Consider the following 12,523-nt stretch of genomic DNA (forward strand, 5'->3'; position numbering starts at 1 on the left):
CATTCAATTTAATAGTCAGGATATAAATCCTGTGTTTTCTGTTCACGTTTGTATAACTTGGCTTGTGCATGATTTAAATATATTCTTACTTCTTCAATTTGAGTTGGACACAGTTTACTGCAGGCAGAATTTGATTAAAAGTCAGTATGGTTGTAAGTAAGTAAAGGTGTCATTCAATTTGACCCTATTCAGCTATGTAGGTTTTATCCAGGCACTTTATTTTCCTCATACATTAATTAACACATACATGTACACGGTAGAGGCTTACTGTCAGTGAACTTTCTTTGACAGCTAGCTTTTGAAATTTATGGATCTGAACCATCCAGTATACAACGGTTGCCATGCTAGTATTAAAAAAAATACTTGTTGAAGTACATGTATGGAGATGTATGTATTAGTTTTATGGCCTCTTTACATAAAAGCTCACATTCACAATGAATGAAAAGGTAATTGGCAATCCTGCATGTATAAGAAATATAAGACAATGAAAATATGCTCATTCATGGTATAGTTACGGTATCATTGCCCCAGAGGTATTAAACAAAATTACATAATTATTAATGTTGTAAATTGAATTTGATGTGTGTATGCTCCTTCAAGAATGTCGACAAAAATACATGAAACTGAAGACAATGAAAGTATCCATGTTAAAATCGTGTACTTTTCTTTTATCTTTGCAGATGGCAGTCAATGATAAAACTGGTACCAATAAATCGGCCAAATCACCAGCTACTCCCAAAATGGAGAAGAAAATTGGACACAGACGTGTTGATACATTTGGTGAGACCACCTACAAAAAGGTAAGTCTTTTGAGTATAGTTGACAACTACAGTTGTTGAAACCATGTACTAAAACTTGTGGATTTTATACGATGTTAGATTTCTCCCTCAAAAAATATCTTGGAGGGATGTTTACAGTGTTATTATGTACCTAAAATGTCATCGTATTTGAATTACAGAGATTAGGTTTGTCTTTCAACAGATTATACACTTTTCTGATGAAAAAATCTAAAATTATAAATAAGGTCCGCTATATAAAGCTTTCTCAATATTGTTGGTGTAAAATGGGGCATGCATGCTTGCATCCAAGATTATAAACATCTTGACCTGACAAAACAAGTGTCGCCAAGCAAGTACATAATCAACTTATGACTTTGTGCTATGCACAGTTTGAGACTTTGTGATCCAAATACTTGTTTATTTTTCAGACAACGTCATCAGCTTTGATGTCAGCTATACAACTAGGTATAGGACATGCTGTGGGTGGATTGTCAGCCAAACCAGAGAGAGACGTTCTGATGCAAGATTTTACAGTAGTAGAAAGTGTATTCTTTCCAAGGTAATACATCCTGTGACATGTAATTATACATTTTTAGCACAACCGTACACTAAAGAAGTTCAGTAGGGCTGTAGGCATGTCATAAAATGTCTGTGTATGTGCAGTTGTGTGTGTGTGTGTGTGTGTGTTTGTGTGTGTGTGTGTGTGTGTGTGTGTGTGTGTGTGTGTGTGTGTGCGTGCGTGCGTGCATGTGCGTGGGTGTGGGTGTGTGCGTGCATGCGCGCGCGTGCGTGTGTGTGTAAATGACTTAAGTGTGTGTATGTGTGTGTTAGACTGTCAACAGTCGCCTTATCTTTTTGCAATTTTTGTTGCTGAAATTAATAGAAATAAAATATGGTGTGTGTTGGACGTTTGATGATGTCAGATTATCTTTATGTGTTTGAATCCTTAGTGAGTAGCACGACGGTTCTGTATCATGTGTATAGAACAGAGAATGTGCACTGTACATGCTGATTATTATATCGCATGTTATGGTTTATGTATGTGTACATAATTAGTAATAAATAAATAAATATTTCTGAATGTTTTTTAGGAATATGACAAAATATGACTCGCGTCTGAATACAGATTATGTGTGTGTGTGTGTATATGACTTAAAGTCAAAAACCATGTGACCGATTGCCTTTAGATTTGGTGGAGACATTACTTTGGGTGTCTAGATGAAAAACTGTTCAAATTAAAGTGATCCTTTGGTATCATCAAAATTTTGGTAAAGAATGACAAGCCATGTGATATTGCCCTCACTGGCATCAACAGTACTATCAAGGCCAAAAGAGGTTTGTTACTTTACCCATAGACAACATGCATCCAAAATATTGTTGGCTGTCTGATTGAAAAAATACCCATAATATTCCAGTTACACCCAGTGAGGCTTTGATAGGCTTTAAGTAAGTTTTTCCACTCGAGTATTAAAAAAAAAGCTTATAACTCAGCTTAACACCCTTAATATATGTAGCAGGAGTTATCAGTTAGAATATTTGATATATTTTAAACTTTTCTTGTTCCCCATACAGTGAAGGAAGTAATTTAACTGCAGCACATAAATATCCAGATTTTCGTTTCAAGACATACGCACCAGTTGCATTTAGGTATTTTAGAGAATTATTTGGCATCGCACCAGATGACTTTTTGGTAAGTAAAGAAATATTTCCATATCATTGGTATGTTATTAAGAGGATAGCAGCATGTGTTGATAAAATGATTGAAAGGATACGAGTAAAAATATGAATGATAAAAGGTGGCAAACTGAACGGTTATAATAATAATAGTTTATTTTTGGAGTAATATTGGGCACTGGCCACAAAATATAATATACATTTGCATCAGTGACGCAAGGAGTTCCATAGTATCTGTGCATTATAGTATGATGAGCAAATGCAAGCAATACACACAGTGTACACAAACATATATTTACAAATGGTGGCAATTCATCTCTGACTTTAAAGAAGTGAAACAAAAATAAAGTAATAAGTATGTTGTCCCTCAATTCCATCAACTCAGTTAAACTGAAGTTATTACTATGAAAATCAAGCTATTGGCAAACTAAGATAGACACAAACTAAAACTATTGTTGATATACTACTATGAAAATCAAGCTATTGGCAAACTAAGATAGACACAAACTAAAACTACTGTTGTTGCGTGGTAGATTACACAAGTGTGTGATAACAATGCCTTGATTATGTAGATATAATCATCCTGTAATCAAGATAGTGTAAATGAGGTTGAATGTGTGTGGCCACTTGAGGAAAACTTCCTATCAGAGATGCTGTCTAGATCCTATCATAGATGCTGTACTGTCTAGATCTTACCCTATCAGAGATGCTGTACTGTCTAGATCCTACCCTATCAGAGATGCTGTACTGTCTAGATCCTACCCTATCAGAGATGCTGTACTGTCTAGATCCTACCATATCAGAGATGTTGTCTAGATCCTACCCTATCAGAGATGTTGTCTAGATCCTACCCTATCAGAGATGCTGTACTGTCTAGATCCTACCCTATCAGAGATGCTGTACTGTCTAGATCCTACCCTATCAGAGATGCTGTACTGTCTAGATCCTACCATATCAGAGATGCTATCTAGATCCTACCCTATCAGAGATGCTGTACTGTCTAGATCCTACCCTATCAGAGATGCTGTACTGTCTAGATCCTACCCTATCAGAGATGCTGTACTGTCTAGATCCTACCCTATCAGAGATGCTATCTAGATCCTACCCTATCAGAGATGCTGTCTAGATCCTACCCTATCAGAGATGCTGTACTGTCTAGATCCTACCCTATCAGAGATGCTGTCTTGATCCTTCCCTATCAGAGATGCTGTACTGTCTAGATCCTACCCTATCAGAGATGCTGTACTGTCTAGATCCTACCCTATCAGAGATGCTGTACTGTCTAGATCCTACCCTATCAGAGATGCTGTCTAGATCCTACCCTATCAGAGATGCTGTACTGTCTAGATCCTACCCTATCAGAGATGCTGTACTGTCTAGATCCTACCCTATCAGAGATGCTGTACTGTCTAGATCCTACCCTATCAGAGATGCTGTCTAGATCCTACCCTATCAGAGATGCTGTCTAGATCCTACCCTATCAGAGATGCTGTCTAGATCCTACCCTATCAGAGATGCTGTACTGTCTAGATCCTACCCTATCAGAGATGCTGTCTAGATCCTACCCTATCAGAGATGCTGTACTGTCTAGATCCTACCCTATCAGAGATGCTGTACTGTCTAGATCCTACCCTATCAGAGATGCTGTCTAGATCCTACCCTATCAGAGATGCTGTCTAGATTCTACCCTATCAGAGATGCTGTACTGTCTAGATCCTACCCTATCAGAGATGCTGTCTAGATCCTACCCTATCAGAGATGCTGTACTGTCTAGATCCTACCCTATCAGAGATGCTGTCTAGATCCTACCCTATCAGAGATGCTGTCTAGATTCTACCCTATCAGAGATGCTATCTAGATCCTACCCTATCAGAGATGCTGTCTAGATCCTACCCTATCAGAGATGCTGTCTAGATTCTACCCTATCAGAGATGCTATCTAGATCCTACCCTATCAGAGATGCTGTCTAGATCCTACCCTATCAGAGATACTGTCTATATCCTACCCGTGCTCATTGATAGCTGATCAGCCATTGTGGTTAGAACCACTGTAGTGTATTAGACAAAATACTAAAGAAGGCCTTAGTTTTCTGTGCAACATCTTTTTGAATGAGCGTTTTCAAAGATGTCTCTCCTGTGGAAATCAATTTCAGTGAAAATTTCTTTTTGTGAATACTTCCATTACAAGTCACTAGAAGTCCTTCAAATGGAAATGCAAGGAGAATTCAATCTCTTTTTTTGCCTTGTGGCAATGTGATTGAGATTGGAAATGGAAATATTTCATGCCACATATGTATGTGTAAATTGTATAGCTTCAGGAAAAATGTGCATGTTATTACTGCCGTTGTTCCTATTTATCTGTGATCACTGATTTTCGTGTCTTTTTCTTTATTGGTGGATCTGTAATTAGAATTATCGGTATTCATGATTTGATCAGAATGGTATTACTGTTTCAACATCCATGGAAATATCTTAGAAGTATATCCGCAAAGGTTTTAGGACTAAGGAGATTGGGAAAGGATTGGGTACTGATGAATGTGTGTCTGAGATAAAATGTCTCTGCTAGAGTTTTTAAATTTAGTAATAAAAGGGGGAATTAGTCTGTAAGGTATGCTGTGAGGGGGTGCCTTCATGCATCGGGCGAACCCGCATTAAGAGCAAGGCCAATGAGGGTGGAGTACAAAAACTATGAAATGATATATCTTGTAGTCTAAGAGATCAAATGGAACCGTTTTGAATACATATTGCTCATAGTTAGCCCTGTAAAAGACTCAGAAGCTCAGGTGGGACTTGACCTATCTGTACAACCCTGGAAAAGTAGAGATGACTAAAAAAAATACAAGACGTACAGATGATTGGGAGGAAGATATTGTAATGTATTTAGACATCACTATGTTCATAGTGACTTTGCCAGATAAAAAAATGTTGTATGAATTCTATGGCAATGTTGTTATGAATTTGAAAATAGCAAGCAGGTCTTGATTTCCTCTGATAAAAAAACCTCTCAGACAAGCATCCATTCCTCTGAGACAAGATTACCCTTATCTGGTAATTTTCAGAAATGCACGTATCGATGTCCATAGTGACATTGTGAGTTAAAAAAAAACCTTGAATGAATTCTATGGCAATGTCATTATGAATTTGAAATCAACCAGCAGGTCTTGATTTCCTCTGATCAAATAAACTCAGACAAGCATCCAGTCCTCTGAGACAAGATGACCCTCGTTTAGATAATTAAATGAATGCCAACAAACTTTCCAAAGCAGGTCACTTTGTGTCTGAAAGGCCATAGATAAGTAAAAATATCATTGGAGAGGATTCTCCAGGGTTTTACCTAGGTATTCTACTGGCATGATGAATAGATTTGTATACATTTATTAGGTTTCACCTTGATGTCGTCATTTTCAATTTTACCTTAGAATTATAAATATTTAGTGTCTTTTTATAAAGATATGTTACTTGTACTTCTCAGTTTCTGTTTCAATCAATCAATTAATTAATGTTTGTAATGACACTTTAATACTTTCTACTTGTTTTCTCAAACATTTTTATCATTTAAATTTTGTGACATGAATGATTTTTATACAGGTCCAGGATATTTAAAAAAACTGAAGTTGAAATAGTGGGGGTGGGGGTGGGGGGGGGGTATGATGTGAACATTTCTTATATACCTTAAAATGTATACTTTAACAGCCTTTGGAACAAATGGTAAAGAAAGCAGTGTTGTCTTTATTTTTGTCTGTTTTGGAATGTCTGTGTGCTAATAAGGATAACCGCACAATGGCACACAAGCTTAACAAGCGAACTTCAATCATTTAGGGGGTCTGGCGTCAATGCGATTGCTGAACTTCATTTTCACACTTCTAATTAAGTTTGGAAACTTTCACGCCATCAGTGATAAAATCTTCTGTATTTACTAATGAGATGTTGATGAGGTGATGAAAATTTACTTCTTAAGTGAAATACAGTGTGCCAGGGTTTCGATGTTCGTTCATTGAGCTTGTACGACACTGTGTGATCATCCCGTAGTGTACAGTTCATACAGTTGAACCTGCACTGATATTCTAACATAAACAGTTTCTTTCTGAAAGTATAGAAAGTGATTTATGAACTTTTATTTCTGTTATATTTTTTTAACTTGTTTTTATTGCGAGTTCAAACAAAGAAAGTGAATACATTTACCAAGAAAAAAACAACAGAAAATAGCTTCCAGTTCATTAAAAAAAAGAAAAAGGAAAAAATGAACCAGACATTACAAGTCAAAATCATTCCACTTCGTTACAAAAATTGTAATTTGTTGTTCCTTTTGGAAGTAAAATAATTGAGTTGTTTAGCATCCCTAATATTTGCAATTAGTAAATTGAAAGAAGAGAGTACTGGCTTTAACTTGCACTCATAAATGTTTTTTTTTTTTTTGCGATAACGATTAAATGACTTAGCAGTATCGAAAAAATAGGGTCTCGTCGAATAATTTGTTTTGCAGTAAACTTTTGTGGGGTCTGTAATGAAATACCCCATAGAGAAATAAAGCTATTCCAAATAGTTTGAACACTGTCACATTCTACAAATAGATAAACTAAACTTTCCTCTGTACTTTTGTAAAATGTGCATAAACTATTTAAAACTCGAGGGATCATACTGAAAAGTCTCTTATTTGTATAAATAATATTATATACTAATTTCCATGTCTTTTATATTTTCAGTTATCATTATGTAATAATCCGTTACGAGAGCTGTCCAATCCTGGTGCTAGTGGTAGTGTATTTTATTTAACAAGTGATGATGAATTTATTATTAAAACTGTACAACATAAAGAGGCTGATTTCTTGCAGAAACTGTTGCCAGGTTATTACATGGTAAGTGTTCAGAATATGCTGCTAAAATCAGGAAGTGTTTGCCAGAAGATTTTACATTATAAAAGTAAAAGTATGCATGATGCCATAGAACTATGGCTGCAATGATATTGATGTATAGATGAAGATGTTAATTCATTTCACCATAAAGTTTAGTTGGTACATACCTTTTGATTGTTTTGTTTTGTTTTGTTTTGTTTTGTTTTCTTCTGTTTTGTTTTTGTTTTTTTGTTGTTGTTGTTTTTGATTCTTATTGCCTCATATTAATAAATTTTTGTGCACACTTACTGTATTACTATTATACATACCGGTACCTTTCATCTTGATGTCATACTGTAGTTGTTGAGAGGGTAGATTTAATGTTTGTTATATATCTGTAATCATGATTTCACCCGATGGTGAAAAAATCAGCTCTATTTGTCCAATAATTGTCCATATCATCATCATGCCCCATACAATGTGTCCAATTAAAATAAGGTCATTGCATATCTATATCTCAATCTGCTTTATGATGTGGCCATGGAGGATAGGCCGTGGCTTTATCAAGATTGAATCAAATAGCAATTAGTTTTCAATGGTTGATTTTGATGGCAACTATTACCATGTGCAAACGCCTGCATTTATAGAATACATGGTATTGTATGGGGAGCGGCGCAATTTATCTTGGAAACGGCAAGGTAAACAAGTCTAACTATTGTATAAAACTACTTGTTGTAAACGGAACCAGAACTTGAGTGAATTGGAAGGTTTGAAAATAACACAAGCTCAGGTTTGTTTAGTCTGCAAGATACAGGCATTAGTGCCACACTATCAGCCAGCACTCATCTTAAGAAGCCTTATAGGGCTGAACAACACAACGTATCTTACAGGCCAAGGTTTATTAAATCATTTCTTTTTGGTGTTTTTCTTTGACAGAATCTGAACCAGAATCCAAGAACTTTGCTACCGAAATTCTATGGACTCTATACTTACCAGTGTGGGGGTAAAAATATCCGTCTTATAGTCATGAACAATTTACTGCCTACAAATATCAAAATGCATCTGAAATTTGACATGAAAGGATCAACTTACAAAAGAAGGGCATCAAAATATGAGAGATCAAAAAAAAGTCCAACGTTGAAGGATTTAGATTTTGTTGAAGAGAATCCTGAAGGGATCTTACTGGATGCATCATCATATGGTGCAATGATGAAGACTATCTCAAGAGACTGTAGGGTAAGTTATGAAAGTGAGAAATATGTGATGGAACTGTATAGTGCTGTTGGCTCAAATCTATGCAAGTCACGATGACTGACTATCTCACAAGTCAGAGCCCATAGTTCTGTAGATGCAATGGAATATGATGGGTACATTTTGGATGGTGGCGTAAAGAGGCCTGTGATTTACGACAATGGATGGCTGAATGATTAGAGTGACTGACGTGCAATCTACACATTGCTGGTGGGTGTGATCCTCACTGGTTCCATAGTTTTTGATTTGCGTATGTCTTTGAGAAAGATTCCAAGAACCACCATTGAGGCCTAAATGTGCTGTATACACTACACTGTAAATGGGGACCTGGTATGATGTATGTCACTCTGTGAAGGATTTCGTCCTGAGTTTTTGGTGATAGACACAGCACAGATTGTATGTGTCCCAGGTAACTGAATACACATTGTGCTGTGTCAGATAAGTGTTTGTCAAACCCCAAAAATACATCTTCTGTTTGAGGTCTTACTTTCAACTAACATTTTCAATTTTATTTGCAGGTTTTAGAAAGCTTTAAAATCATGGATTACAGCTTACTTATAGGAATTCACAACTTAGATATGGCAGGAAGGGAAAAGGTAAGATACAGCTTACTTCACAACTTAGATATGGCAGGAAGGGAAAATGTAAGATACAGCTTACTTCACAACTTAGATATAGCAGGAAGGGAAAAGGTAAGATACAGCTTACTTCACAACTTAGATATAGCAGGAAGGGAAAAGGTAAGATACAGCTTACTTCACAACTTAGATATAGCAGGAAGGGAAAAGGTAAGATACAGCTTACTTCACAACTTAGATATAGCAGGAAGGGAAAAGGTAAGATACAGTTTACTTCACAACTTAGATATAGCAGGAAGGGAAAAGGTAAGATACAGTTTACTTCACAACTTAGATATAGCAGGAAGGGAAAAGGTAAGATACAGCTTACTTCACAACTTAGATATAGCAGGAAGGGAAAAGGTAAGATACAGCTTACTTCACAACTTAGATATAGCAGGAAGGGAAAAGGTAAGATACTGTACTATGCTGTAAATCTCCTGTCTGTCACCTCAGAAAATAGTGGAGAGTTTATTATCAGGTGTGTGTACTCTAATGAAAGACAACATTTATTTTTATGTCTTGAGTCAAAACAACAAAACTGGGTTTACTAATGTCACTGTAAAGGGATAGGGGAACACCCAAATTTAGGCCACAAGCAATTTACTGTACATTAATGGCATGTCAAATTTATTTTAATTGGAGGGCACACAGTTTAATTAGATAGATTATGAGTCTGTGTTAGAAGTGTACTAATTAGATACCGTGTGGATTTTACTATGTTTAATAAAAACTTAATAGATAAAACGCATTCAATTCGGTTCCTCAGTACAGAGCTGGCATTGATCAGGATGTAGATGTGACCCATAGGCTTTGCTATCAAATTCCATTAACTGTGTTGTCAACTGTTTATATTACGTTCTAATTATATGACATACTGGCAATTGATAATACATCGAGGAGAATTTCCCTACCAGGCCTGTTTGTCATTTCCGCCTATGATTTTGTAAAACTCCAGCAAAATGATGACAACTGTCACATGAAACTGAAGAACTTCTTGACAACTACATGTACATGTATATTGGATTTTAGTCAAATGCTATAGTAAAAAGTTTTGAATACCAGAGTGTATTTTCACAGATCTTTTGATAGTGAGTAATTTTAATATTATTTTTGCTTTGACAGAGTATAAGTAGGAGTTCAGTAGAAGAAGGCCGATCTGTAGACATCTTTAAACAGACTGGTCCTAAAAATGAGGAGGGGGAAAATTCCAATGCAAGAGGGGAAGGGGAAGACGGAGCAGAAGCAAGTACTTCTCAAAGTCAGGCTAGTAGACCAACAGGACTTGCAAGGTCCAAGTCGTACAATAACAGGCAACGAGTGGCTGCGTTCTCAACACCTAGGGAGATCATACAGGGAGACATTGCAGTGGCACCAGATGAAGGCGAAGAATCAGATGATGAACCGTAAGTTTGACAAATAAATTATTGTTCCAAATACAAGACAGGAAATTAATACTTGAAATTCTTTGACTGAACACTTCAGTCTTTGTCAACAGATTGTCAGAACATGTGACTTTACAAACAGTTGAGTAAGCTAAGATGTCAAAGGGTGTCCGGATGTTTGTATTACCTGCTGTCGCTGTTTAAAGATTGTTTTTATGCCAGTAGATTACTTATTAATATTTTACTCCCGATGCAAAATGCTTGGCAGTGGTGTATTGAGTGTATAGGATTTTGACATTGTCAGTGTCAACTGAATGTCCTGGTGATTCAGTGTGGATAAGATTTTAGACTTCAGATGTACTGCAACTTTGAGAGCTAGTTTTCAGTGAACTTTCAGTTTCCTGAATGTAAAATTCTTTACACGGTTCTGTATTGGCGTATGATTATTTACACATGTAATTGATCGATCATAGTGAGTTGACATGTATAAACCCCCCCCCCCCCCCCTCTGTTTTGTGTGTATGGTATTATTTTCCATCCATGTTGACGTACCACTGTATTGTTTGATAGGACTGGTGGTATTCCAGCAAAAAATGCCAGAGGAGAGAGACTACTACTGTTTATGGGTATTATAGATATTTTACAATGTTACAAGTAAGTTTACTCAGATTCCCAAATCTGATAATTTAAAAAAAAGTATTCATATATACAGAATTACTTGTAGTCATGTGATCACACATCAACCAATGAGATGCTTAATGTTTTGGCTGTAAACAGAAGTCAGTGGCATGTGATCCTACATTGACCAATGAGCTGCATGAATTAGTAATGGTCACATGATTACACTCCAACCAATGAGTATTCAGTATAACAGTATACATTAAAAAGTCACAAGAATTAGAGACGTCACAGCAGTCAAGTGAATATCACAAAACATGAAGTGAATTGAATTATTTATTTATTCCACAAGGTACGAAAAGACAAGTATGTGCATATTAGAGAAAGACATTATGGTCATGATCTTAGTGGTGAAGGCTAAGTATTATATAGTCTGAATGAGTCTAGTCTGTCACCTCAGATTGTTGTTGTTGTCTTGGTAACACCTGTGTTGTTTTTTTCTGCAAAGACTGAAAAAGAAGCTAGAGCATACATGGAAGGCAATGGTACATGACGGAGAGACAGTTTCAGTATGCAGACCGAGTTTCTATGCCCAGAGGTTTATGGACTTCTTTGGTAAAACAGTGTTCAAGAAAATGCCAGGTACTTTACATGTAATATATAGCGTGGTTGAAATATTCTGAATATTTACAGTTTACTTCTTCAGATGTTGCAAGATTTTCAATGATACTAACCCTACAAATGATGAGTGTGACTGTGTTTTTTATCCTAACCTGATACGTAATTATTTCATGTATGTTCTTATCCATCCATTAGTAGTAGTAGATAGTTTATTTCTCCTGCTGTCCTTAATTTAACAGTATTCCCTCTAAGCTTAAATTTGAGACTTGGCAGTTTGCTAGATAATCAGTACTCTTTTCAAGACCAACTTTTTCCTTTGCTTTAATTGACACATCAGTTTACCACATCCAAAGTGTAATCCTAATAAGCTCACATTGGTGTTAAACTCTTTGTACAATGCCAACAAAACACAAAGGAAACCATGAAATTACTGTAGTTTAAGCAAAAGTCACTTTTACTGTTGCCATAGCAAAAGAAACGCTAGAGGGAATACTGCTCCTGGAATATGGACTATGGGTGTATTCAGCAATTCCCAATATTACTTGTACAGGAAATGAAAATGTGTATGTAGTCAATTCTTTTGCATAGACTGTAAAAATATGTCACTGGGGCATCCTTATCTTTCCTCTCCTTACGACTGTAGGCACACTAGGATAATGAGGGGCAAAAGTTGCCAACAGACATTAGATATACATGCATGTAAATATGTTGCTGATTTGTATGTTGCATAATCTCCTATTTGTTGGG

General features: G+C 36.2%; 1 protein-coding gene across 1 annotated transcript in view; it reads left to right on the forward strand.

Annotated features, from left to right (window-relative positions):
* Positions 1 to 12,523, forward strand: part of LOC144447833 (phosphatidylinositol 4-phosphate 5-kinase type-1 alpha-like) — a 79,941-nt gene that overhangs the window by 48,870 nt on the left and 18,548 nt on the right. The window contains exons 3-11 of the mRNA XM_078137941.1: positions 681 to 800; positions 1,208 to 1,338; positions 2,352 to 2,469; positions 7,156 to 7,308; positions 8,221 to 8,520; positions 9,054 to 9,131; positions 10,278 to 10,558; positions 11,108 to 11,191; positions 11,664 to 11,797. Coding sequence (XP_077994067.1) covers positions 681 to 800; positions 1,208 to 1,338; positions 2,352 to 2,469; positions 7,156 to 7,308; positions 8,221 to 8,520; positions 9,054 to 9,131; positions 10,278 to 10,558; positions 11,108 to 11,191; positions 11,664 to 11,797 — 1,399 coding nt within the window. The remainder of the gene's footprint in view (positions 1 to 680; positions 801 to 1,207; positions 1,339 to 2,351; positions 2,470 to 7,155; positions 7,309 to 8,220; positions 8,521 to 9,053; positions 9,132 to 10,277; positions 10,559 to 11,107; positions 11,192 to 11,663; positions 11,798 to 12,523) is intronic.

The sequence above is a fragment of the Glandiceps talaboti genome, chromosome 16, assembly GCF_964340395.1.
Source record: "Glandiceps talaboti chromosome 16, keGlaTala1.1, whole genome shotgun sequence".
In the NCBI taxonomy this organism is placed as follows: domain Eukaryota; kingdom Metazoa; phylum Hemichordata; class Enteropneusta; family Spengelidae; genus Glandiceps; species Glandiceps talaboti.